Source organism: Carya illinoinensis, chromosome 1 (genome assembly GCF_018687715.1).
Source record: "Carya illinoinensis cultivar Pawnee chromosome 1, C.illinoinensisPawnee_v1, whole genome shotgun sequence".
In the NCBI taxonomy this organism is placed as follows: domain Eukaryota; kingdom Viridiplantae; phylum Streptophyta; class Magnoliopsida; order Fagales; family Juglandaceae; genus Carya; species Carya illinoinensis.
Genome location: NC_056752.1, coordinates 42519387 through 42545957, shown reverse-complemented (window position 1 = coordinate 42545957; position 26571 = coordinate 42519387). Strand labels below are relative to the sequence as shown.

Here is a 26571-nt window from a genome sequence, read left to right as displayed (position 1 = left end):
AAAAAAGAAAAAGGAAGTGACGATTCGGATTCATATGCGAGGCCAAAAGCACAAGTTGGACAGATGGATCTAAAGAGGTGCACCCAACTAGAAGAAAATGTATGTTCTCATCGAGTCCCAACATGATTTGTCTATGCAAATCTTTTGGTTTCAATAAAGGCTGCTTCATTGGCAAATTAAAGAATAAGGGAGAGGAACTAGGGAGCCAGCTCATGCTTAGGTCTAATTCCTAAGATTTGTGAAGGAAATTTCGGGCATGCATGCATGACTTTTGCTCTTCATTTGCAATCGAGAGATTGATTGAGGATTGTTTTGAAGGTGCCTTGTATCAATGAAAACAAATATTTGGCGGTGGCTGATCAGAGATGTATGAATCACCATAACAACGAGTAAATTAATTCACATCTTGTCGACAATGACATGGGATTTGAGGTGCCCCTTAAATTGAAAGACAAGACATCTGGCCAACTTGGGAAGTTACGACCAAAGGCACAGTATTACTGTAGAACAAGGTGGCAAGGAGGTATCACAATCTGACTTTTTCTGAAATTTGATGATCACCCTGATTTGAAATGGCTTGCAGGTTCCATAGTGAAACTGTAAACAAACAGAGATGAACATGGTGATGACCTCTTGACCCTCCAATTATTGGAAATAATGCAAATATGAACAGGCACAACACTTCTGAAATTAATGTTGGGATTGTCATCTTATGTATTGCTCATCTCAATCGACTAAAACCTGATTTTGTTGGATTTAGAGATCTTTTTCTTGGACCTTAAGTGCCCTTTCCAAGTTGTGCTACAGGGACAGATCGACATGAAACAGAAGCTACTGTACATAACTGTAAACACGGCGTTACAGAACCAATTTGATTTCATCATACATGTTGGCCGGAAATAACATTTCTATGGAAGTTTCAAGTTCAACTTATTCAAGAACACCAAAAACAAAATACAGAGAGCAGGTTTTGGCAGGGATTAGGGATGTTCCTTCATCTACATACTGGAACTTATCTGTCAAGTTTTGTATGCTTCTGCAGTCTGCTGTTTCTCTGTAGCGAAAAGGGTTAGTCTGGAGACTGTTCTGAGCCCCAGTAGCGAAAAGGATTAGCTGTTTCATGGGTATTTTTCCTCGGAAATGGTTTTCTGATCTGTCCATTTGAATAAAGACTTTTGTTTACTGTGCACTTTGCAACCCCCGGTTCTTGTTTTTATGCGTAGAGACAGTGCACATTGCACGCCACATTTTTCAAATTCTTTGTTATTTGTCTTAATCATACGACCAAAATATACATGCACTGTTAGTCAAGCTGCAACGCAGGAAGAAAAGAAGTGATATTCAACTCTTGCTGTCTGTACTAAGATTTTTCGGACACCTAATACTGTAGCCAAACTTTCTTTCGTATTTTTTTCCCCTTATGCCCTCAACCAGTTATGACCACAATGTTGAGTTTGTAAAGCCTGATTCTGTTGGTTTGTAGGCCCAATTTGATGACTTGATCCGATAATGATATGTTATGATTTTATGGTGGATTTTCAAGGAGACTTGGGACATGAACCGCAGGCTTGGGCTGATAATTTTTTGCATTTTTTACAGTAAAAAAAATGTTAAGAAAAAAATTTGTTTGACATTCACGCGACAAGTGATTCAAGCAAAACTTAAGCTCAGAGTTCACTCGAGTCTCATTCAATAGGTAGCTCGAGCGAGAATTGGACTAAGGTCTCGCTTGAGCCACGCTCAATATTTCGCTCGAGTAAAAATGTAGAAAAGTGAAAATTAAGATTTTCACAGTGTGGCACTATAAATATATACTTAATGAATAGTTTAATACCCCTAAGTGTTTTTGAACAGTGAGATTTTGTTCTAAAATATATTTTGTGATTATTCAGAATAATAACATCATCTACAACTCTGTGGACGTAGGCACGTTACTGAACCATGTTAATTTTATGTTGTGTAATTGATTTGCTTGTGTTTGCTTTCACTTGTTTGTCATCATTTTCTCACAACATACAATCAATGAATCAAAGTTTCCATTCATAACAAGATGATCTCATCTTTATGAAGTGGAGATATGGCATTAGACAACAAGATTGTTAAGGTTCAACCCTTCAACACAAACACACTTCATAAAAATAAAAAAATAAAAATAAAAACACATGCACACTGGTTTTAAACGATATATAAGTATATATGTTAGGCTTCCAAAATATTTGAGTTAAGAAAGTATGATGTGACTTCAAGATTTTATACTTCCAAAAACTATATATTGTAACAGAAAAGATTTAAGGACTTTGCAATTGATAGATACATTTAGTAGTGATGCAAAAAAAAACAAAGTTACTCGGCAAATTGTTTGAGATTGGCTCGATCAAACTTGAATTCGGCTTAATTCATTTATTAATTGAGTTGTTTGTGAATAGAAAATTATAATTAAATATATTTTTATAATAGTTATAATAAAAAAATTAAACGATAGAACTCGTATAAAACTCGGTTTGACTTGTATAAACTTATATAAACTCGAATAATTTCGAATTTATTACTTTCTATAGCATTATCTCTAAATTTATAATGAAATTATTTTTATTCAAAAGATTAGAAGAAACTCCTAGCTAATACCAAACATATTACTTGAATCCTTGTAAATATAATCATTGATATATATATATATACATATAAAAACTTTATAAAAACATTAGCAAAAAGTCAATTTTTTTGTTTTCAAAACTCGTAGATAAAATGATAAAATGTAAAATAAATAATTTATTTTATTAAAATGAAACAGCTCATGAACAAGCTCTAGCTTGCTCAAATATTAATGAATTTTTCGTGAAAAACAATCCAACTTGATAAAAAATTTAAACTCGACTCGTGTTTGAATAAAAAGTTAATCAAATAAGGCATGACCAATACTACTTGCTCGAATTAGACTAGTTTACAGTACTCCTACCTCTACCCAATTGCATGCATTATGAATTAAGTTCGTAACAAGAGGCATACATCTTGAGAAATATTGCCAATTTTTAGTAAGAAATTTACTGGCCGGGCCTAAATGGCTGACCCAGAATACCTTAAAGACAAGTCCAGAGCTAAGCCCACACTAAACCGAAGCCTAGTGATGACACCCAAATCAAAGATATAGATAGCTGCTGTTGTTACCGGCAACCATTACCAGTCATCCAGACATTGAAAGTTTGAAACGCCCACAGTCGCCGCTCGCGGAAAATGGCCCTGCCGATGTCCGTACAATTCTCGGCAACCTCAACCTTCCTTACACCGACGAAAACCGGCCACCCACTCTCATGTGTACGATTCAAACCAACACCTGTGGGTCGCTATCTTCTGTCCCACCCCAAACAGAGACCCCTAGCGATCACTCGCACTCAAAGAAGAAACCGGTCATTCACCATCAACGCCGCCGACGAAACCCGAGAAAGTCCCGAAGCGGAGACTGTGAGCAACCAGGACAGCCCTACTGAACCTGGGATTCAAGCGGGCGAGTCGAGCGAGGAATTGGGATCGCAGATAAAGGAGGCAATGCGGCAGAGAAAGGAGGAGGAGGCGAGAGATGGAGGTTTCTGGAGTGGAGTGGTGGAGGAGATTCGTGAGATCGAGTGGCCCGCGTTCGGTAAGGTTTTGGGGACGACGGGCGTCGTGCTGGGAGTGATAGCTGGATCGAGTGTCGTTTTGCTAACCGTGAATGCCGTATTGGCTGAGCTCTCCGACCGGGTTTTCGCCGGCAGAGGAGTCCAGGATTTCTTCGGCTGAGAAAGTGAGAGAGAGGGAGAGTGTGGGGTTGTGATGGTCGCTATCTCCCGGACGAGGCCCAGCCCACGAAGGAAGTAGGAAGGCCCTCAAGGATACTCACTCGGTAGGCAGAAAAATGGTGTCATGGTGAGTGGAAGAGAGAGAGAATCTGGAATAGCATGTTGCTGGATGATGACGATGTGTATTTACTATTTCCCTACAACGTTTATATGGACATTGCTGAATCATACATAGCCAATGTCTTTTTAATACCGAGTTCCTATATTTTAAAAGAGTTGGTATTTGTTTTTACTCTTTTGAGGTCCTGCTGGAAGCAGCTGCAGCTAGATATCTTAAATTTATTTGAGGAGAAAAATGGAACAACACCATTAAATCGATTAATTAAAAGAATTTAGATATATAGAAAAGAACTCTGATGTACTAATACAATAAACTGAAAAAACATTTCTCTTTTGGTAAACATTCCCAACGATTGTCATTCTTAGGACAAACTGTATTCAATCAGCAATGTGAAAAACATCTATTCGGCAGTCAAACTTCAATCGGCCTAATATGATTTTTACGGATTGCTCACTTCTAGGACCCCAGAAATGCAAAGAAGGAAATTATAAACCGACAAAGCTATTATTACTCGGACCAAAAAACACACAAAAAATGTATTGTACCTGTAAAATTATAGAAGATAATCCTGCTCATGCTCAACAATTACATAGTACCATTTGTATGAATGGAAAGCCAGATGCACCTTCGTCGCACAAAAATCACAAAATCAGATTCAGCATCTACCATCAGCCTACACCCAGTCTTCAATACCCAGTAGAAAGCTAGAGTAAAAAATGTATCAACTAGTTCGAGAAAATTAAGGGGCAAATATTACAACACCCATCATTCACTTCCACTCGCAGGGCCAACCAAGACTCCCTGGGAAGAACCTCCTTTCTCGCTACCATCATCCTTCATCTCACCATCGGTCTTTCTGATCCTAATTTTGTACTTGGTCTCCAACTCAGCAATATCCTTTTTCTTCTTCTCCAAGGCCTCATTGAGCCTAGCAATAACCTCCTCAAGCCCCTCTTTATTCCGGTGGACAGCAGGCAACACTTCTTTGATGGTTCTCTCCACCAGAACACCTCCAATCATCCGGTAGCACCGCCTAGATGGTTCAAGCGGCTCAATAGCATTGATTACCAATGAGTGCTCACTCGCTTCCATCTCTAATTCAGTGATTTTTGAGTAAATTTGATTGAGTTCAGACCTCATGGCAGCATACTTATTTGCAACTGCTTGTTCATTTACTGGTTCATTTGGATCATCTTCATGTTTGCTGGCCATCATGGTCTACCAATGGGGAAAAATAGAAATATAAGGACATTACATGGGAATATTCTATTTCTTCCAGCAAAGCACAGGTACATTCCAGCCATGTAAGCTATTTTTGTAGGTGAAACAGTGAGTTGTCTCCCAGGAATTACATGTAGAGTAAGCATAATAATTAATAAGTATGATATTTATTCAATGAGGAAAGTCTGATTGATTACACTGTGAACGATCAGTGGCAGACAACCGAGCATAAAAGAACTTTGTTCCTGAATGCCAACTGGGTTGGCATTTTTACAAGGTAACAAAATTTGAACCTGAAGAAGTGAAGGTTCTAGTCGGCAGTAAGCAATTTTGTTAAAAAAAAAAGAAAAAAGAAAAGGAATCCAAAAAGTGCAGATTGTTTTAGAATATGAAAATTTTTCTGAAATATTGGATTCACAATCAAGTAATCTGATTGTCGTTAAGAAAGGTTCTGAGATAGAGGCGTTATATGAGCTACTAATTTCATTTCTTCTATATCAATAACATCTATTAGTTCTTCTAAGCTTCGTACATGATTGGAATATCAAGAATTTTGGCCATCAACACATTATACTATTAAGTGCAGATTTTTAATTATCGCAGTTCCATCATGGGCATTTTTTTCTCCTCTAATGAGAAGGAAAGCTCACGAGCAACCAAATGAGATGGATGGCTCGTGAAACCATTAACTCTACAACTATTTTTTTGATAAGTAAAAACCATTAACTCCCACAACTATTGGTGCACAAACCATTTACCCCAATACTGTTTTTGAAAATATTTCCTTCCATCAGTGTGGCAGTAGTCCCAAATTGGTCCATTTTTAATACTACATTAGTGCATACCAAGAACCCAAGGGAAGATTTGAGACTCTTTTTAAAATTATAGGCATTTTAATAAAATGTTTTTATTTATGATTACTATTTGAAGTAAATGTGTAGAGTTGAAGTTCCATTAATAGCTAGTACAACTCATAGTCATAGACAAGGAATACACAAACCTTGTCACCCCCCCCCCCCCCCCCCCCCCCCCTCCCTTCTTCTCCTTTTCTTTAACAAAAATTACTGAATCTTGTTCAAGAATTGAGGTTTCAATTCAATACCTCAACTAATAAGTTACATTTTTCCCCAAAATTTCTACCTCATTCTCAAGTGCTACCAAACTTAAAATGCCTATAAGCCACCCCCTAATTTGAAATTCTCAATTTCAATTTGTACCACAATCCAAATCAGGCATTAATTTGTATTGAACTGGAAGCACATGAGTCACACAGCTTGTAGGGGTTGTGAAATGACTCATATTCTTGAGAGAGAGAGAGAGAGAGAGAGGAGGGGGGGGGGGGGGGGGGGGGGGGGGGGGGGGAGAAAATACCAATACCAATATAAGCCAATCACGTTTCCCCAAAATCCTCACTTCTCCTAAAAAATCTTCCTTCTCCCTTCACATTCCCTCCTCACATCCCCACACTCAACTCATGCCTCCTTAAGGAAAAGAAAAAATCTGTCTCTCTTTTTTCTCCTGATATCCTCTCCATAGTTTTCCAAGAAAGCTTTAGCCATTCCCAAAAAGTCACAACTCTATTATTCATGACAAATGCTTGGAAAAGGGATAAACCATGGCATTCCACCTCTCCAAGACCATCTGCTCCCTCTTCATTAGCACTCTTTGTTTCCTTGTGTTCTTCAGTTATATCACAGCGCAACCTTCAAACGCTATCACTAAATCTTCAAATCTCATTTCCCATTCTACCCAATCCCACCTTTCAATTGCCTAAAATGTCTCCTACCTGGGCTTCAATGAGTGCAATGGCGCCGATGATGTCCATCATAATGAGGCTTGTCAAATTTGTAAACCCCTCTTTGTATTCCACTTCAATTCATTTCCATTTCTTTTGGCTCAAACTTTGATGTCCCTTTTTAAGTATAGTGGGAGAATCCATACAGGTTTGGGTTGGAATCCAATAGCGTTGAGCAGCTCATAGAATAACTATATTGTGTATATATCCCCATCAATGTGGATTGGTATCGAGTACGCATGTATTTGTGATATATTAGATTTTTTTAGTGAAGAACGATTAAGTCTTGGTGAAATGAGGCTTTGATGATCTGGCGTTTCACTGAACTAGGATTTTTGGTTCTTGGAAACTTTGTGAGGTATTCTTTTTACAATGAAGGCCAGGGAACTGAGAGAATTTGTGAGACTGTTAATTGTCTGTGGTGTTTTGTGGGAATTTTATTGGTTTTAGCAACAATTTATTTACGGTGGGTGCGAGTTCTTCGTAAAAGGCTGAGAATATTATTTCACAGCCGCATGGTTAATTAAAAACTTACAGTTGATTCGTCAAGTCTCGAATCAAATCATAACGAAAAAACAAAACCTCAAGTATACCAAAATTGATGATCAAACTAACGAATGAACAGTATTTCACATATAAACTAGCATAGGGCTTCCCAAATTCTCAGGGTGAAAACTAATACTCTCATTGGTCGCTAATATCAAGCAATCCTCATTGATCAGATCACACTAACTAAGCCTAACATCAATTTTCTTGGCTAAAATATAGCGGCAAATTCATACGAAACCAAAACAACTTAATTATTATTATTATTCAAAGATCTCCGAAACCAAACGAGTCCCTCGACTCGCGAGTTTAACGACGCAGATGTACGGAAGAAACAAAAAAGAAGGAGAAGATGACATAAAAGATATAAACATATAATCTGAAGCTTACTGGATAATGTAAAGAAGCAGACAGAGACTATAGAGAGGCGGAGAAAGGGTACCTGGGCGATACAGCCGTGAAGCAAAGATGCGGTGATTTTGCAAAGTGGCAGCTCTTAAGGGCAGGTTTGGTAATTTAAAATTTTCATTTCATCATTATAATTTTTTTAAATTTTTATATAAAATATAATAAATAATTTAATTTTTTTAAATCTTAAATATAACTTAAAATAATAATAATATTAAAAAATAATATTTTAAACTTTTATCTCAAATTTAAAATTCTCATCTCTACTCTTTAAGAAACAAATGGATTCTTTGCATGAGGTAGGAGGTATGCACCCAACGTAAAATGAGTAAATCTACCCAACTTCTTACTATTTACACAATCTCTACACATCATTTTTTTTAATTTTTATTATTTTTTTCTTTTATCAAAATTTAATATATATATATATATAATGAATAGAAGAATTTAATTAATTTAAAAAAATTAACTTAAAAAATTAAAAAAAAAATATAGTGTGTGAAGATTAGAGAAGTTGAATAGCATTCCTCACGTAAAATAAATTATTCGGATTGGCCTTTTTTTCTCTTTCTCCGATAGGGATAACAATATATATATTATTATGGGTGATTTTTGTTCTAAGTGCATGAGGCCCCTTAAAGCCCAGGCCCATCAAAGAGGCTTCACTAGAGGACGAAATAGGAAGAAATGAGGGAGTAAGGAAAAGGGAAAGGGAGATGAGAAAGTAATGTGAGGAAGACAGATGATAGGAAAAAGGACGTGAGGTGAGTTATTGTGACATAAATGAGTGGAAAGAAAGATATAGAAAAAGAAGGAATGGACGACTCAGGTGAGGACTTCTAAGATCTACGAGGGACTTTTCAAGAGACGCTTGGCCAAACTTCTGAAAGGCTTCACGGGATGACTTCTCCAATCTCCAGACCCGGCATCCAGTGATAATGTCCAAACCGAGAGTAATTTGTAAATTTGTTGTATAGTGAAGATGAGAGACTATAAATAAAGCTTATATAGTGGATTCTCTCCTCCCCAAATCCTGTGGATGTAGCCCTAATGTCAAACCACGTAAATCTGTGTCTACTTCTCTCTATTTTTATTGCATTTATACATTGTTCACCTCTATGGCCCTACTCATTGAATCTTTACAGTCGCACCAGACCAGCCGAGAACTTATACCACCTCGTCAAGCCCAACACCACTGAGCCCGCACATTGTCGACCTAGGCCCACATTAGCCTAGGAGCAAGGGGGGAGGGGGCGATCATTCTCCTCTTCAGCCTATTGACCAATATATGTATTAACATATACAATTATTTTAACACTCCCTCAAATACCAACTAATACAATGTTAATTTATTAAAAATAAATTTTAATTTTATTCAAATCTTGTATTTTTTTTTTTTTATAGAATCGTAAAATAGTTGATGGTTAATCATTATAATAAGTTATAGTAAGAAGAGTAATAATAAATTTACAACTATTTTATATTTCTATATCAAAATAATAGGTAACTATATAAAATTGATATTACTTTTTTAATAAAGTAACACGATTAGATTGACTAATTATAAGATAGTCATGTAAGAATATATAATATCTAAAAAACGAAAGGGGCTGGCCTAAGTGATGAAGATCTTAGTCTTGGAGTATCACTCTCCTTAAGATTCAAGATTCAACACTATATGAGTGCAAATAATTATTTGAAACCACACGATTAGTGAAAAAGTCAACGATTTAATTAATTTCATATAGAGAAATTTTTGAAAATATAATACACGGAATCAGAATTTATTCTGCAGGATTGAGTTTAAAGGGCTTTCCTTGTAGAGGTTTCCTACGTTTAAAAAGAAAGAAAGAATAATATCTAAAAACTTGTACTTGTACCGGTACAAGCTTTAATGAGTGTTAGGATCCATGCTCGCCGCTCCATATCCAAGCATGACCTGGCATAAGTTGCTTAATCGTAGCTCGATTTCTAAGACCCAAAAAAAAGAGGTAGTGGATATGATGGTTACTGACGCCTACGTTAAAGAACTTTGGTCCAATGTTTGATATTGGTTAAAATCATTATTATTAAGTGAATTATTAAGGTTTTGAGTGCCCTTGCATTTATATATTCAACCATGTTTGGACACCATAATTGAACAAGGTCTCAAAATACATTTTTTGTTCAGGGATTATTAGAGCCCAGGAAAGCATGCTGCAATACACATCACACAATTCAAAACAATCTTTATTGAGAAAACCATAAGGGAACCAAGATACAACCCAGATGCCACAACTGTATTGTCTTAAGCCATAATCTATCTTGTGGATCAACTTTTAAAAGTTCTGCAGTCGGTAGGTTGCAATAAGTCAGGAACTGGGGAGCCAAGATCAAGGCTCAAAAGTCATGCTTTCAGCCTCTCGTCTCACTGTCTCAAACAGCACAGACGACAGGTATCTCTCCCCAAAGCTTGGAAAAATCACCTGCATAAATAATATAAAATGGAATAGTTCCAGAATTGCAAACTGAAATTGGAGAGAGAGGTCGGGTATGGTACTGTCATTAGATAGATAGACCTACAAACTTTGCATGAAGATTTGGCTATATTCAAACTTAAGCCCGAACCAGTCTAGTCGATGAATCGTGCAAATTACCGCAATCTGTTATTCCAACTAGTCACTTAAAAAAAGGCTCTTAGATTACAAATTACTTTTAAAAAGTAGAAAATTCAAGACCGTGATGATTAGTGGCTAGTCTCGATTTGATTGAAGGTCATTAATTCATGGGTGAGCTTAGGAGGAGATAAACAGGGTTACACCATCAGCCTAAAAGAATTTTAAAACGAGCAGGGGACCTTTCAAAGATGGCCAAAATCCCATCTTTCATCATGACTCTCGAGTCAAAAAGTGAATGTGCTCCCCGGTACCATTACTGTTCTCTAGTCAAATTATACAAGGGAATTCACCTGACTAGACGTCGACAGATTGCAACAGGTCTTGTCAAAACATTTTTTTATACGTAGGTGTCTTGTCAAAACCGAAAGCAACCACTTTTTTTTTTTTTATAAACAGCTGATTAGGGGCAATTAATATGTTGAATGGGAACGTCATTCGTTAGCCAATCATACCTAAATGCAACTAGAAATTTCTAATAGACTAATCTTACTAGAAATTGGACATGAATGATCAAACTTACAACAATGAGCTTTCCAGCATTCTCTGGTCTCTTAGCAATCTTAATTGCAGCGGCGGCGGCAGCACCAGATGATATTCCCACCTGGGACAGTTGAACCCACAAGCAGAAGGCCAACCAAAATAAATAAACAAAATAAAAGAAGAGCAACGAAAGAGATTTTTATATGGAGAAGAAAAGGATTCAATGTCATTGCCCAAGATAGCATTAATATCATTACTGAACGTTTTAGAAGATTGAGAACTTACAAATAGACCTTCTTTCAGAGCAAGAAGCTTTGCAGTTTCAATTGCTTCGTCACTTGAAATCTGGCAACATCGCACATACGTCAAATGTAACAAATGAACAGATGAAAACAGCTTTTGGCTGTCAAAAGTTATCAAGTTACAATTACAAATCAGGGGAAAAGCATAACATATGTAACACAACAATCAGATTTAACAACTGGGAAAGAGATAGTCATTAGAACTGATTGATAATCTTACAGATTAAAAACAAATAGGAAATGAGCACATGTGAAAGTTGAGGATTCTGCTTCAGCAAAATAGTATTCAAAATCATATGAATGACCAACCAAGCCCACATCTTGTCATTATCTTGTGCTTTACTTTCTATTTTTTAATAGAAATTAGATTCAAAACTACGTTATAGTTTCATGAAACACTGGATAAAAGATTAAGGCCCTGTTTGGATATAATAAATATTTCATCTCATCTCATCTCATCATTACAACTTTTCCAAATTACCACACAAAATATAATAAAAAATTTCAACTTTTTCAAATCCTAAAAAAATAATAATATTAAATAATAATCTTTTAACAATATTTTTTTTTTTTGGATCGATAATCAAGTAGTTTTATTCATAATAATAGGCAAACCCCAAGTACACAGGGAGTATACTTGAGAAATACCTAACTAGAGTTTACAACTGAAAGAAGAAAGTCATGGACATTTAGTCCATTACAAACAATGGCCCCCACCCAAGAAAACAATGTTTTAAAGAAAAAAACTTTGAGCTCCCCCATTGTTCTCCCCCACAATATTTTTTTTCAACTTTCATCTCAACTTACTATCCAACCCGCACATAAAACTCATATACAGTTTTACAATTATGGCTTATCTTGGATCCATCTAAGGGAGGTTTTACTTTTATTCCAATTTCAACCACATCAATGCATTTCTTCATTTATTTTTTATTCTTTATTCTTATGACAAGTCTGTTGCATTCTCACTGATGTCCTTGTTAGGCTCAACTGAAAGGCATTCTCAAAATAGAATTCCACTAATGTTTGTAGTCTCTAGCAGGGGCAAATGCAGAACATGGATTAAGTTAACCAGCCCAGGAACATTAACTTGTAGGACAAAGACAACCGAATAACTGTTGTAGAAAGCTTAACATAGTTATGAACGACTTTTTTATTTATTCTTTTTTTTTTTTGCTTATCTTTCTTTTATGCAGCATAAAAAACAGACAAATCCCATCGGTATCATCAGAATAATGAAATAGAGGAAGATGACCAAGTTGATGGTGTGAATCAATTTAATAATAACAACTCTGTTGCATTCTGAAACATGTTCATGTTAGGCTCAACTGAAAGGCATTCTCAAAATAGAATTCCACTAATGTTTGTCATCTCTAGCAGATGCAGAACATGGATTAAGTTCATCAAGTTATCAACCCAGGAACATTAACTTGTAGGACAAAGACAACCAAAGAACTGTTGTATGAACTAGGAAGCTTAACATAGTTAACATAGTTATGAACAAATTTTTTCTTTATTCTCTGATTTTTTTTTTCTTATCTTTCTTTTATGCCGCATAAAAAACAGACAAGTCCCATCGGTATCATCAGAATAATGAAATGGAGGGAAGATGAACAAGTTGATGGTGTGAATCAATTTAAGAATAACTCTGTTACATTCTGAAACATGTCCATGTTAGGCTCAACTGAAAGGCATTCTCAAAATAGAACCCACTAATGTTTGTAGTCTCTAGCAGGGGCAAATGCAGAACATAGATTAACCTCTCAACCCAGGAACATTAATTTGTAGGACAAAAAAGGAACTGTTGTAGGAAGCTTAACATAATTTTTTTTGATAAGTGGAAGCTTAACATAATGATGAACGACTGTTTATTTTATTCTCTTTTTTTCTTATCTTTCTTTTATGCAACATAAAAAAAAAAAAAGAAGAGACAAACCCCATCGTTATTGTCAGAATGACAACATGGACAAAGATGACCATGTTGATGGCGTGATTCAATTTCAGAACATGTTAAGAAGCAATGATATTTTCATAATATTACTCATTACCAAATGCTGATATAATTTGATATCCTACAAATAGTATTAATTCTTTTTCTAGGCTATAGAAGATATTAACTAATCAAAGACGAGTGAGCCGTACCTGAACAACTTCATCAACGATGTTGACTTCCAAAACCCCAGGAATGAAACCAGCACCTATCCCCTGAATCTTGTGAGGACCTTGACAGTGGCATGCATAATATGTTTAAGTTAGTCAAGATAATCCTATCTTCTGTTTGAGGAAAGCAGCATTTAAGTTCATATTAAATTGAGGAAAAATCTAGAAGCCAAAATAAGCTACAAAAGCTAGAAAAAAGACAAAAATATTTCAAGGCATGCGATTCCCAAACTCAAAGCTTAGAACAATTATCAACTCAAAATATTGTGCATATATGAAATGTTTGTTATTTTAAAATAAATTAATTGGTAGTGAGAGAATTTTTTAAAAAATACAGAATTTTTCCTTTTAAAATTATCTTTGTTCGCTTACTGAAAAAGCAGTAATTTTGTTTCAAGGAATGGAATGAGTATAAAACTGAAACCTAAATTCCCTTGCTTTCTTTGTGATCATACCACTGGTCTATGGTGGGTAGCTACGTTTTCTTTTTGCACAGGGAGGTAGCTATATTTGAAAATGTGAAAAGAGAAACAACTCATTTGCTGATTACTTACTAAAGGACGTGGATCTTTAGAAGAACTTATTAAACATCTTTAGAAGAACCTTTAGGTTTCACAATTTAACACACTTTCTTTTCCTTTCTGTCAACTTTCATGACGAATTGATGTCACAACAAAAATGAACATATGTTACACTCCTTATCGTATGCTCCTTAGGATTTTCCCTGATTGCTATAAAACAGGAATGAGAAGACTGCAGGTAGCATCAATGTAATAGATACAATTCAGCACAGAACAGTAATTAATTTCATATAACTCACCAGGCTTCCCTCCAGATAGAACAGGACTTTCAACAGGTTCCACGCCATACAACTAGTATAAAAGAAAGACAATTAGAAACTACTCGTAAGAAAGGAGCAATAGCTAAAGAAGAATGTTTTCCACACTAAAAGCTAAAGCTAACCTTTATGGTAGGGTTCTGCTCTTTAAGAAATTTCCCAGCACCTGTAATGGTACCGCCTGTACCTATCCCAGAAACAAATGCATCAACTTTCCCTGCAGAGCCTTTCCATATCTCTGGTCCAGTGGTTTCATAATGTACCTAAACCACAAAATAAATATCGTTTTAACTTTTGCAAGCACCATATCCATCTTTGTTTGTTCTGCTGGACCTCTGCTTTGTCCTTGCTCGATTCCTATCACTAGTTGTGATCTATAATTTAATGATTGACTGCACCCATGATGTATTTGATTGATGAACTGTACCTTTGGGTTGGCAGGGTTTTCAAATTGCTGAAGTATGTAGGCATTGGGTGTCTTTGCCAGTATCTCTTCTGCCTTCTGAACAGCCCCTTTCATGCCTTTTGCAGGATCTGTTAGAACCAACTCAGCTCCAAAAGCTCGAAGAATGATTCTTCTTTCAAGGCTCATCGAAGCAGGCATTGTAATGATAAGCTTGTAGCCCTTAGCTGCTGCCATGAAGGCTAACCCTATGCCAGTATTACCACTAGTTGGTTCGACGAGGACACTCTTCAGCAAGAATTAATATATCATGGTAGAAAGAAAGGAAGATTTGTCAAATAAAAAAATCCAACCAAATAAAAGTAACTGATATTTATTGGTCCAGCGTTGCATGTCACAATCATACTAGCTGAGAAATTGCAGGTTATATCAAAGATAATTAGGAAAATTTGTAAGAGGTCATTATGCACCCAAGATTCCACCAAATACAACACTTACATAATTCATATTTTTCTTTTATCAAACTAGCAATACAAATCACAAGCATGTTTTTTTTTTTTTTTTAATAAAACACAAGGATACTATTGGTTAGTCTTACATATGGCATATATATCCAGACTTGAGAGTGTTTCCAAAGAGTGTCACACCTATTCATCATGCACACATCCTAACCTAAAGGCTTCTTCATAAAAAATCAACTAACCTGCCCAGGTGTGATAAGGCCCTTCTCCTCTGCATCAGCAATCATACTATAACCAATCCTGCACGTTAGAACACACTAGTCAGTGGCCAGACAAAGTAGTTGCGACCCAATAGCTCAAATAAACATTCTTCATTTTTTCCCCTTCTATAAATGTTGTTCAAAACAAACATTCAGGGATGTCACGACTATGACTAGCGTAAGAAGGAAAATCAAAGAATGAAGAATCAACAAAATATTACATGAACCATACCTGTCTTTGACACTAGAGCAGGGTTCCATCATTTCGAGCTTAGCAGCAATACGAGCAACGCAACCATCCACAACATTATTGAGATAAACCAGTGGTGTCTGTCCAATCAACTGTATATGAAGTAAGAAAGGTGCATATCATAGTTAGCAAATCATTCTAACATAAAAGAACTAGATAATCCTGGACCTTCACATGTAAACATCCGTAGGAGCAACTTACTCAGTAACATCTGACGAAAGTTCTCCTACGGATGATTACTTATTAAAAAAAACTTACTTCAGTAACATCATTGGCGATGCCGGACTTTTCAACTGCCATGTTTTCAGTTTGCTGCAACGAGAAAGCGGAGTGAAAATATACGGTAAGGATATTATGTCACAAAATATGGAACCTTTACTTCTTTGTGCTCCACAATCAGTAATATTGAATCAGAAACATTTGGTTGCAGAGACAGAGTAGGAAAATTGTCGACTTTCCCAAACCTTCAATATTTTATTGATTGGGGACCCAAGAAAGGAAAAAAAAGACCTCCACTTGGCAAAACCCAATTAAACTCTTTCGGCTTATTTGTCTTACTGACCCACATTTCTTTCGGCCAATCAACAAATACCAAAACGCAATTTCAAAGTCCGTCTGTCTAACTTTTCCACAGCTTTCTGTATAGCCATCCAAACAGCGGATCAAAGAATCCAGAAGCCAATTAAACTCTTCCGGCTTATTTGTCTTGCTGACCCACATTTCTTTTGGCCAATCAACAAATACCAAAACGCAATTTCAAAGTCCGTCTGTCGCAATTTCAAAGTCCGTCTGTCTCACTTTTCCACAGCTTTCTGTATAGCCATCCAAACAGCGGATCAAAGAATCCAGAAGCCAATTAAACTCTTTCGGCTTATTTGTCTTACTGACCCACATTTCTTTCGGCCAATCAACAAATACCGAAACGCAATTTCAAAGTCCGTCTGTCTCACTTTTCCACAGCTTTCTGTATAGCCATCCAAACAGCGGATCAAAGAATCCAGAAAGCATCAACCTTTAGACCTTTCTAAAGTACTGATAAATGCAAAATAACATCCCTTGTTCTTTAATCCTTCCTATAAATCAACTAACGTTTATATTCGATTAATGAATACTGGATAAACCAGAAAAAAATGGAATTTGACTATACTTCATTATTTCGAGAACAAAATTATTACTTAAGAAGACGAAATAAGCGTGATCGACCAGAGTTGTGAAGCCAGATTAACATACAGGAACTCTAATATGAACAGCTTTAAAAAACTGAAAGAAGAGAGAAAGATGAATAACCTCTACAAAGGGTCACGGGATACAGGAACTCCGATATGAACAGCTTAAAAAAACTGAAGGAACTATGAATCACCTTGGCAAAGGGTCACGGGAGCTGGAGACTACGTTAGCGTTTTTAACTAGTCAAGCATGCACATTTTATAGGCGTGTTTCGATGTGTCGCGTGGGACGTCCAGATCAAGCAAAATTTGAAAATTCCCTGTATTCTATGTTGGGCATAGGTTTTTCCGGAGGGGTCAATTGACTCAATTCGATGTGCAACTGTGAGGCTGGAAATGAGAAGCCCAAAAGAACAAGTTTTGGCTGCGACTGCCTACTGGGCGGATTGAACCTGACCCATTTTCAGGGCAAATGGGATATAAACTTAACAAAAAAAGACCAGGCAAAAATAAGCAAAATGGTAACTAACCTGGTAACAATACGCAAAAATGGTATTGCTCACTGAGTCACTGCAACAATTAAAAGTGTCTTTTCTTAGTAAAAGACAAAATATATATATATATTTTATTTACAAGTATTATCATATTTTATTTTAAACCGGTGCGTAAGAAAATATTTAATAAAATATTTATATGATATAATTTTATTTAAAAGATTAATTTTTTAAATTTAAATTTTACAAATTAAATTTTATTATTTAAATAATATGTATGATGTACTCTACCTACCAACTTAAGAACTTCGATAGTGTGCCAATTACCAATTTGGTTTAAATTCTCAACATATAGGTGATTATGTGTCATGTTATGAAAAGTTTTAATAATTTAGGGTTGTGGAAATATCAACAGTATGATTTTGGATGTACAAATTGTAACCTTCTGTTTGTATTTGTCAGCAATTCAACTTCCCAAAAAAAATTAATAATAAAAAAAAGTTCAGTTGCAAGAAATACCGGGATTTATAAACTCCAAAAAAAAAAAAAAAAAGGATAATTTAAGGATTATATTTTAAAGGATTAACCACAGTGATGATAATTGCAAATAGTTATTTTAATCGTATGTGGGTAAAAGTCAAAATATATATTTCTACATGTTATTACGAGAACGTATAGTAATTTGGACAACATATACCCATCGAAGACAACCAAAACCTTATCCTGTAAGCAGTAAGCACCACACGCCTCCTCAGTACCCACAAAAAAGCACTCACTAGTTCCTCCCTGGGACTGCAAAAACATGGCAACTCTTCACTTCATTCCACCTCCCACCTTCACTCTGCTCAGACAAAACCACCCTACCAAACTCTCTACTGCATTCCAGCTCAACCCACGGAAACGCCCCGGTTCGTGCCGGTTCTTATCGGCTATTGTCAGGTCGTACAAAGTGGTCATCGAGCACGAGGGTCAGGCCACCGAGCTGGAGGTGGAACCCGACGAGACCATTCTAGCCAAGGCAATTGACTCGGGCATGTCCGTGCCACATGACTGCAAGCTCGGTGTGTGCATGACTTGCCCGGCACGGTTATTGAGCGGCTCGGTAGATCAGAGTGAAGGCATGCTCAGTGATGATGTGGTGGAGCGCGGCTATGCGCTGTTATGTGTGGCGTACCCACAGTCGGATTGTCACATCAGGACCATTCCCGAGGATGAGCTGCTGTCCTTGCAATTGGCAACAGCAAATGACTAAATTCCCAATTTTGTTACTTGAACATGTATACGTATATCTACCATGTTGGTTTCGGAATATTGTTGAATGGAGTTGGGGTTTGATTCTCACTAATGATGATTTTCCTTTGGCACTTTTAGTTGATATTTGTGTACTCAACTTGGTTTATATCCTGTTTCTAGTATGTCATTGTTAAGATTGATTGGGTCATCCAAGGAATATCATATGAGACTCTTGCCTCTAACCCAGTTAAGTCGAGTATCGAAACCTCAGCTGAAGCTTGGCTCCAACTCGTTCATGGTGTTTAGACTCGGGCTTCATAAAATAAAGTCCAATGAGCTTGAGCTAGTTCGGGTCATGGATGCTTCTTTTGTCACTCCAAACAAACCCATATAGCTTTGTTCATCTTAAGAGTTGAAAAAGAAATTGTTCAAGTTAGTAGAACAAAGTGTCATCCAAAGATTATAAAATGTAAAAGTAACAATTTTCACCTAATACTCTTAAATTTAGGATTATTTGAGTTTGAGATCACTTCATAAGAGCTGGAGAATGATACATTCATTCGAAAGGGTATAATGTTAAGTGCTCAATACTACCAGACATTGTAGTTTATAAAATATGATGAAACAATTCCTAAGAAGGATTGTGGTCACTATGTCAATTATTATCTATTGTTGTTTATAAATAACCAAAAAAGCAACTGGATAACTATTTGAACGAGTACATGACTTTAGAAGGAAATAAGAATCACAATTTAATCTCACTTAGAAACAAGTAAAGTCCAATCCTAATTTTGAGGCACGTTTTATACACAAGCTGAACTTGAGCAAATTGATCGTATTCATGATAATCCGGTTTGTTTTCCGGTCTAATGAGAGTGCCGCTGCTCAATCTGATAAGCTAATACAAGTCTTGGTAAATTATGGGATTTGAACATTGTGTAGTTGCAAAATCATAAAGTTTACACTAAAGAAGACAGATTTATTCATATCAAATCAAGAGACTCAATAAGAACTACTGAAGTTGCTGAAAAGAACAAACTGAACATCCGGGTTTCTAAGGTGTAGATAAGGGAGCAGCTTTTTTTAATCTTCTTTGCTTAAGCTTCACCTTCACATTAACGCCAGTATCAATGATAGACTGAAGCACAATCTGAAGCTTTCCCTCCAATCTATCCCCCTTCCTTGGCGTGTAAACCACATCATGAATGTCATCAGCCAATGCTCTCTGAGCCAGAACTGAACCCACAGCAGCACAAGCAGTGGCATTCCTAGTTGAAGCCAGCTCAAACTTCATATCCTTGGAAATGGAATGTGCCACAACCACCACCTTACTAGTCACTCGGTGAATCACACAGGCACGAACAGAAGCCTTGGATATGTAAATGTCCAGGCAAAAGGGTTCATGGTAAGGATCTGTAAGTTGGTTGAAAGTAGGAGTCCTCAGCTTCTTCTTCCCATCATAGAAGCTATCCACTTTGTCTAGCGGAGAGGTAGAACATTTGTTATTGAAAACCTTCGGAGGAATTTCACCTCTAGAGGACGAACTAGGGCTCTTGTTATCCTTTTTCTCAACTTTTTTTCTTTCATTTTGATCATCCTTTTTCTTTGAAGATTTCCTCCGATGGAAGTCAAAGCTGTACTCTTCAAATTCCTTGGAGTCCCGGTCAAGTTTATAGAACAGATTGCCCCGAATTCTCATGTTATCAATGTCATCAAAATCCGAATCAGCTTCAACGGGTGGGGAACTATGATCAACTACCTCATCAACCAGTTCCTCCATGTGAAAACTCGTTCTCGTGGAAGCCCCATCCGTGCCTCGCCAAGCTTGAGTTAATCCGGACGAAACTCGCCAGGCATCATGGTCAACAAGCTCGATATCATAACCACAGGAATGAGCTTTATCATCGGAGAACAATGGAGAGAGATGAAGGCTATCAGAATAATCAGAGGCTGGTACTGAACGTCTGGTTGCTTCATTCTCGTTGTCAAGAATTGTTGTGGAGGCGTTGGTGCAGAATCTATACCGTCTTGAAAGAACATTCGGATTCACCACGGTTGCGAAGGCGAAACTTCTTCTCAAGAAACTCATTGTCACGAGTAGTGGTATAATGCGAACCAAGATTACCAAAAAGAGCGGGAGTTCAAAGGAGCAACGCATCAACCATCTGGTGGGCGACTATTGCTCTTACCAGGTACCGCCCCAAACCCTCCGGACGCTTACTTTCGTGAATCCGAAAACTTCAATGATGAAAGCTTGTCAAATCTTTGTACAAAATTATTGTTCGTTTACGCTCCAATGGCCTTTGATTGGAGCGACACCCATCACAGACGCTTCTCTCCCCCTATCACGCGCGCGAAATAAACGGAATGCGGCCGCTTAAATATCCTCGCCTTTGTCAGGTTTTCACCGCTTACAATATTGGTTAAATCTATTTTATAATAAAAATAATTTTATTCATATATTTCATCAAACTACATTAATTTATAAATTTATTTTTATCTAATCTATTCATGGCTATAAAGTATTTTTCTTATTTAAAATGACCTAATAATTAACTAAAAAATAATATAGCCCGACTGAGAAGAACACATATGAAGTCCAAGTAATGGTGTAAACGGAGAGGATAAACACTTTGATCATTTAAGATAATCTTGATGCCAATGATGAAAATCTACAATTATCCTTTTAACCCTTGAGATAAACTCTTTAAAACCATTATATTCTTTTTGGTAGAGAATATTTATGTTTTTCCTCAATTTATTAGAACATTAAATTGCATCTTAATCTAATAGAGTTGAATTATGTAATAAAATAACGATTGAATCAATGAAAATCTACAAAGTTTAAAAAAATCGTCATCCAAGTTCCACACGTGCCTACGCAAATATTGAAATAGAGGGGACAGAACAAGTTACAAGAAGCAATACTAATATGGTTATACCCACATTAAATTACAAAGGGAATATACTTCATAGACAACAGCACACAATCATCTTAGCTGGGTAGGGGCCTAATTAAAGCTTTGGTACAGCTCCTAAAGGGAATATAAATAGAACATAAAATGACTCTTTTATTTTTCTAAGGCCAGCCCTTAACTCAAAATAGCTGGCAATACTTGTTTCCATCTAACGCCGTTCCATAACAACATGAAAATGGAAAGGCATCAACAATGAAGGAAACACCAGCACCCTTTAAGATCGAGCCGATTACGACACCTTGTTATGTGCACCCATTAGTCTCCAGCAGAAGAAGGCAGAAAAGAGGCTCATATTGAATCAAATACCATCTATTTCAGGGCGGGAAAGGAAAAAGAATTTGATCTCAGCCAATTAGACACAGATGGCATTTGTTTCGATGTGAAGCCGCATGTTAAAGAGGGAGGGAAGGTCAAAATAATAAACAAAGATTCTACAATTAATCATACGGCATCACTGTCAAGTCATTGATGCTGTTTAAGGCCGTCCTAATTAATTTCCACAGTCACCTAGATCTACCGTCTGATCAACATTAGAAATACAACTTCTCACCATGACACGGCAAGAAGCAGGACAAATGTCGCCATTAACACACATACATCGCTACCATTAAACGGTTAGTGATTACAGACAAACCATTTAGAAAGCAAATGAGATTTTTGGGTCATCATATCAGTGGTTACCATCTTCAAAGGGTAGTCATGTCTATCGGTAGTAAGCCTGCTGATAAGCTGGTGGCATGCCATTCCCATAGCCCGCATATGCAGGATAGTTCATCGGAGCTACAGGGTATGATCCAGCAAGGGGAGGAGGGGCTGCTTCTGGAGAGTAAGCATAGGGATTTGCTGGCGGACTTCTGCTTCCATACATGGGGGGTGGGGAATGGTATTGAGGGACGCCAGCAGGGTACTGACCATGAGAGGGAGACCTGACAAATGTAGGAGCTGCAGGGAAGGAAGATACATAAGCATTTGTCAAACGGCCAGCCTTGGCAGGAGGCATAGGACCACCATTGTTGGCCCGTGTTCTTTTGTTCGCAGGGACTGCAGCTGGTTTTCTCTTCTCTGTCTTCACCTTCTCTAGCTGTTCAAGGCGTTTCTTGAGGTTTTCTGGAGGGAACTCAGCCTCCAGCTTATACTCTTCAATGCATTTGATAACTGCCCTGAGAGCTGACTGCTCTTTACGTCCAGCTAGTTGCTGCAAAAGAAAAAACAGCAATGCCAATTAATCTATGCATATTTGATATAGTGGAAACAGTGCTCCACCCAACATGGATGGCCCTAAAGTCTCTGAAACTAATTGAGTTTTATTCCCCCAAATCTCGGCCAGACTTGCATGCATAAAGTCAAGATTGTATTACATCCATGAGCAGTGGGCTTTCCAGTGCCAAGCTTATTTGGTAGGAGAAATTACTTCAGAGAATAAGATAGGGTCAAAGGTCATGAATCTGTATACAATGACATGAGCAAAACCAAAGTAATAGAAACCAGACATCTGAAATTAAACAAAGAAAGATAATCTGGTTTTGCAAATAAGTACAGCCAATGCAACTCATAAGATTTGTTAGCAAAAAAGATTCAAAGCCGAAATAATGAAATAATTACCGAAGCTCGGCCAGGGCTACTGGGATCCTCCAAGATGGAAGCTGCAGCTTTCTTTGCATCCTTCAAAAAGGCTTTCAAAAGAGGAACAGGAGGGAACTTGTCCACAAGACCAACTTCGTAGGTAAAATGCACTGCATCAAGCTGCTGTCCCCTGCTGATTAATTCTTCAATCATATCTACACACAACACCACCTCAAAGTATTAAAAGCTCAATTAAACCAAATACTCATCACAAACACTATTAAAAGTCATGAGATTATGATATTATGCTTAAATATATCATAACAACAATCAACGAATCATCCATCAAGTAGGTTCTACCAAACAGATACAGAAAATAATCTATTAGCTTTTATCAACAAGTTATACGTAGAAGTATTTGTTAATTATCTTTCGTAATCTATTTAGGCTCTTATTCAATTCCACAAGTTACTATTCATAATAAATAACTACCCATCAATTCAACAGAAAGAGCCAAAGCATTGAACTCGAGACAAATAGCAGGAGTACAAAAGATAAATTTTAAAATCCATATGGCACAAATACTTGTTAGTGTTCGAAATTTGAATGAAAATAAAATAATTATTTTTGATAGGGTGTTAAAAGGTAATATCCCATTCATGCTCTATGATATAAAACATGTACACAGCATATGCTTATATGGATAATAATCTGCCGTGATATGAAGGAAAACAGCAAAAAATTAAGAAGAGGAACAACACTATCAACAATATGATATGCTTTTTTTTTTTTTTTTTTTTGATAAGTAACAATATGATATGCTTTTAACATGAGGATGCGAAGAATGCTGAAAATACTTTCATGTTACTGAAAAATACTCCCCATCAACCGTCATGCCAAGTTGTCCATAACATAAACCCCTTTGCATCCTAAAATTTGTAAAGGACCATCTAGACACTTGCTCCTGAAGTGATTTTGGATTTGAAACTGCAAGAATTCATTCATCCATTGGACTAGTTCCTATCCAATCCATCATATTAACTATAACGGATATTCAAAGTTATCAATCGACGGCCCATGAATTACATCCCCTCCCCTCCCCATCAACAAACCCCCCCCCCCCCCCCCCCCCCCAAAAAAAAAAAAAGAGACCCACAATACGTGCTCTAAAGGTACATGCTTATGCTGCTGGTGCAACGCAAGCGCCTCAATTATCCCCAGCACTGGATATGATGAAGAACAAAGGGAAAACTGGAAATTGAAGTATTTCAAAACAGAAGAAATTTAGCCTTACAAAAGCTGAGAACATGACCTCCGGAAAAGCTGGCTCATGGTTTCCTAACCCAGACCATCGAAATACCCGCGATAAATAAAACAACAAAATAAGCAACATAGCATACCGGGCATTTTATCGCCGAGCCCAAGCGAGACCGCGAGCTTCGGCATCTGCTTCCGCCACGCAGACCCCACCACAAGCTTCCTGTACAAACCCACGTCCTCCTCCTTCACAATCCCAAAGGTCACCAAATGCTGCAGGAAAGTGTGCACGTCCGGCGTCTTCACATTCTCTATACCACCGCGCTCCTCCAAGCTTACCTTCCACGCCTCAGCGATGTCCTTGGCGCGTTCCTTCACGCTCGGCGTCACCAGCAGCCTCGACTTCCCGATCACCGGATCCACCACCACCGGTATCAAAGACTCCAGCACTAGAACGCAGGCCCAGCCCAAATCGTTCACTCTCTCGCTTTTCTCGACCCTTTTGTCTACAGGAAACACCTCCGATATCGATTCCAGGACGAACCTCGGCGGATCGATGCACTCGGCCAAAGCCAGGGGCATCTGAGCTCTCAACATGTCTAGTTCCTTCTTTTTCCCGGTGATGAACCTCCAAAATCCGAGAGCATCCATTTTCAAGCAAAACGACTTGAGAGTCAGCAAGAAACCGTCGTCGTTATCGACCTCTCCGTTCTCGTCGTCATCGGAGGCTCTATGGAGAACCGAAAACGCGGCCTCTTTGCTAGCCTCGAGTTTCTCCAGGGCGATCTCGACGCTGCCTTGGATTGTGACCTCGCGCTTCTCAAGCTCGTTGAGGGAGGCCTTGGTTTCATGGTCTAGGTTAAGGATTTTGTTTCTGATGGCCTCGGATTTCTTCAGGAGGTTCTGCTCCAAGGATGTGAAGTGGTCCGAGAGTTCCTTCCAGAGGAGTGTGCAGCTCGTCATGAGCGAGGTTTGCCGTTGGAACTCATCGAAGCTGGGCGGATTCAACTCCGACAACTCTCCGGGATCGGGGATAGACCCCATGGCTTCGCCGTTGTTCACCGGAATTCAGTACCAGAATAAGCAGCAGAAGAAGCAAATCGAAACCCTAGAAACGAAAACGAAGGGAGAGAGGAGAGAGGAAGAAAAGGTACAAGATAAAGTCAAGTGAGGAGTGAACAAACGGTGACGTGACGTGGACGGAAGGCGGAGAGACACGTGTTATGGCGTCTGAGGAAAAAAGTAAGATGGAGGGCTGGAGATAGAGTGCGCATGGGGTGCGTAGGACAAAGGATGGTAAAGTGGGAGTAGTGACGTAGGATAGGGCATGTTTGGGGATGGATGGAGTAAAGGACAAGAGGAGAGGGTTACTTTCGCAGAAACCGAAGTTGGATCAAAGGTAAGGGCAAAAAAAAAAAAAAAAAAAAAAGCAGAGAGGAAAGAGAGATTGGGGGAGGGGAGAGGGAGCAGAACCACTGACCACCACATGGGGTGGAGTCAGATAAAGTGTAAAAGACGTATTTGCCAAGCTTAAGTTAAAAACGTAACATATTGTAGAGAGCACACCGTATTTTTAGTTTAGGAAAGGATAAGGACAGAGGCATCAGCATGCCATGCATGCGCATCACCTCCTCATGTCTTTTAGGCTGGACGCTGTACTCCTAAAAATCTTATCCCCCTAAAGAATCTTTGCCCATTTTGAAAAAAAGAAAAAAAGTTTCTTACCCCCCCACCTTTTTTTTTTTTAAATGCTAGTTCTAGTTGGTACAATTTGGCACGCTTATATTATAAAAAATTATCACAAAATTTAGATTTTTTTCGTATAGATTTAAATTTACCATTTTTTAAAATTATTTTTTGCTAGATTTCCACATTTTTAAGTTGTATATAATATTACTTTTTTTATTATTAATAAATAATATTATAAATCATACTATTATCTTATTTTTATCTTACTAGCTAAGATGTGACATATCCATCATTATTAAATAGTACAAAAATATTTAATAAATAATTATTCAATAATAATAAATAAATAACATCTTATTTAATGAAATAAAAGTAAAATATCAAATAATCAGTAAAACTGGTCTGATAGTTACGTTATATGGGCCCAGAGTGAACTAGAAGAGAGATTGTTTATTAGGGTAGGTTGGAGTTAGAATTGGAGGGTATAAAATAAAAATGAGGAAGGCGGCCCAATTG

The 26571-nt window shown here is 37.5% G+C and overlaps 6 protein-coding genes across 9 annotated transcripts; 2 read left to right on the top strand and 4 right to left on the bottom strand.

Annotated features, from left to right (window-relative positions):
• The first annotated feature begins 3147 nt into the window (after positions 1-3147).
• Positions 3148-4023, top strand: LOC122275371 (preprotein translocase subunit SECE1). The gene has a single exon (XM_043084401.1). The coding sequence runs from the start codon at positions 3232-3234 to the stop codon at positions 3772-3774; it is 543 nt and encodes a 180-aa protein (XP_042940335.1). The 5' UTR covers positions 3148-3231; the 3' UTR covers positions 3775-4023.
• Positions 4024-4379: 356 nt separating this feature from the next.
• On the bottom strand, positions 4380-8056 carry LOC122275381 (probable prefoldin subunit 2). Of its 3 annotated transcripts, none has more exons than XM_043084418.1 (2): positions 7899-8056; positions 4380-5112 (listed from the first exon to the last, which is right to left on the bottom strand). In XM_043084418.1, exon 2 carries the CDS (start codon positions 5107-5109, stop codon positions 4660-4662), a length of 450 nt encoding a protein of 149 aa, XP_042940352.1. In that variant the 5' UTR covers positions 5110-5112; positions 7899-8056; the 3' UTR covers positions 4380-4659. The 3 variants fall into 3 exon arrangements, with proteins under 3 accessions (XP_042940352.1, XP_042940360.1, XP_042940345.1); XM_043084426.1 differs by having other exon boundaries at positions 7847-7927; XM_043084411.1 differs by lacking the exon at positions 7899-8056 and adding an exon at positions 5313-5427.
• A 2016-nt stretch (positions 8057-10072) lies between these two features.
• LOC122275362 (cysteine synthase) lies at positions 10073-17207 on the bottom strand. 2 transcript variants are annotated; one of them, XM_043084380.1, is made up of 11 exons: positions 16963-17207; positions 15934-15987; positions 15658-15767; positions 15408-15465; positions 14729-14992; positions 14427-14564; positions 14284-14335; positions 13446-13525; positions 11287-11346; positions 11042-11122; positions 10073-10329 (listed from the first exon to the last, which is right to left on the bottom strand). In XM_043084380.1, the coding sequence occupies exons 2-11, from the start codon at positions 15973-15975 to the stop codon at positions 10237-10239; spliced, it is 978 nt and encodes a 325-aa protein (XP_042940314.1). In that variant the 5' UTR covers positions 15976-15987; positions 16963-17207; the 3' UTR covers positions 10073-10236. The 2 variants fall into 2 exon arrangements, with proteins under 2 accessions (XP_042940314.1, XP_042940323.1); XM_043084389.1 differs by having other exon boundaries at positions 17036-17207.
• Positions 17208-18037: 830 nt separating this feature from the next.
• Positions 18038-18710, top strand: LOC122275352 (ferredoxin C 1, chloroplastic). The gene has a single exon (XM_043084367.1). The coding sequence runs from the start codon at positions 18138-18140 to the stop codon at positions 18585-18587; it is 450 nt and encodes a 149-aa protein (XP_042940301.1). The 5' UTR covers positions 18038-18137; the 3' UTR covers positions 18588-18710.
• Positions 18711-19251: 541 nt separating this feature from the next.
• Positions 19252-21039, bottom strand: LOC122275343. The gene has a single exon (XM_043084360.1). The coding sequence runs from the start codon at positions 20724-20726 to the stop codon at positions 19623-19625; it is 1104 nt and encodes a 367-aa protein (XP_042940294.1). The 5' UTR covers positions 20727-21039; the 3' UTR covers positions 19252-19622.
• A 923-nt stretch (positions 21040-21962) lies between these two features.
• LOC122275333 (FRIGIDA-like protein 4a) lies at positions 21963-25663 on the bottom strand. The gene is made up of 3 exons (XM_043084352.1): positions 24510-25663; positions 23149-23324; positions 21963-22741 (listed from the first exon to the last, which is right to left on the bottom strand). The coding sequence occupies exons 1-3, from the start codon at positions 25408-25410 to the stop codon at positions 22250-22252; spliced, it is 1569 nt and encodes a 522-aa protein (XP_042940286.1). The 5' UTR covers positions 25411-25663; the 3' UTR covers positions 21963-22249.
• Between the last annotated feature and the right edge of the window lie 908 nt (positions 25664-26571).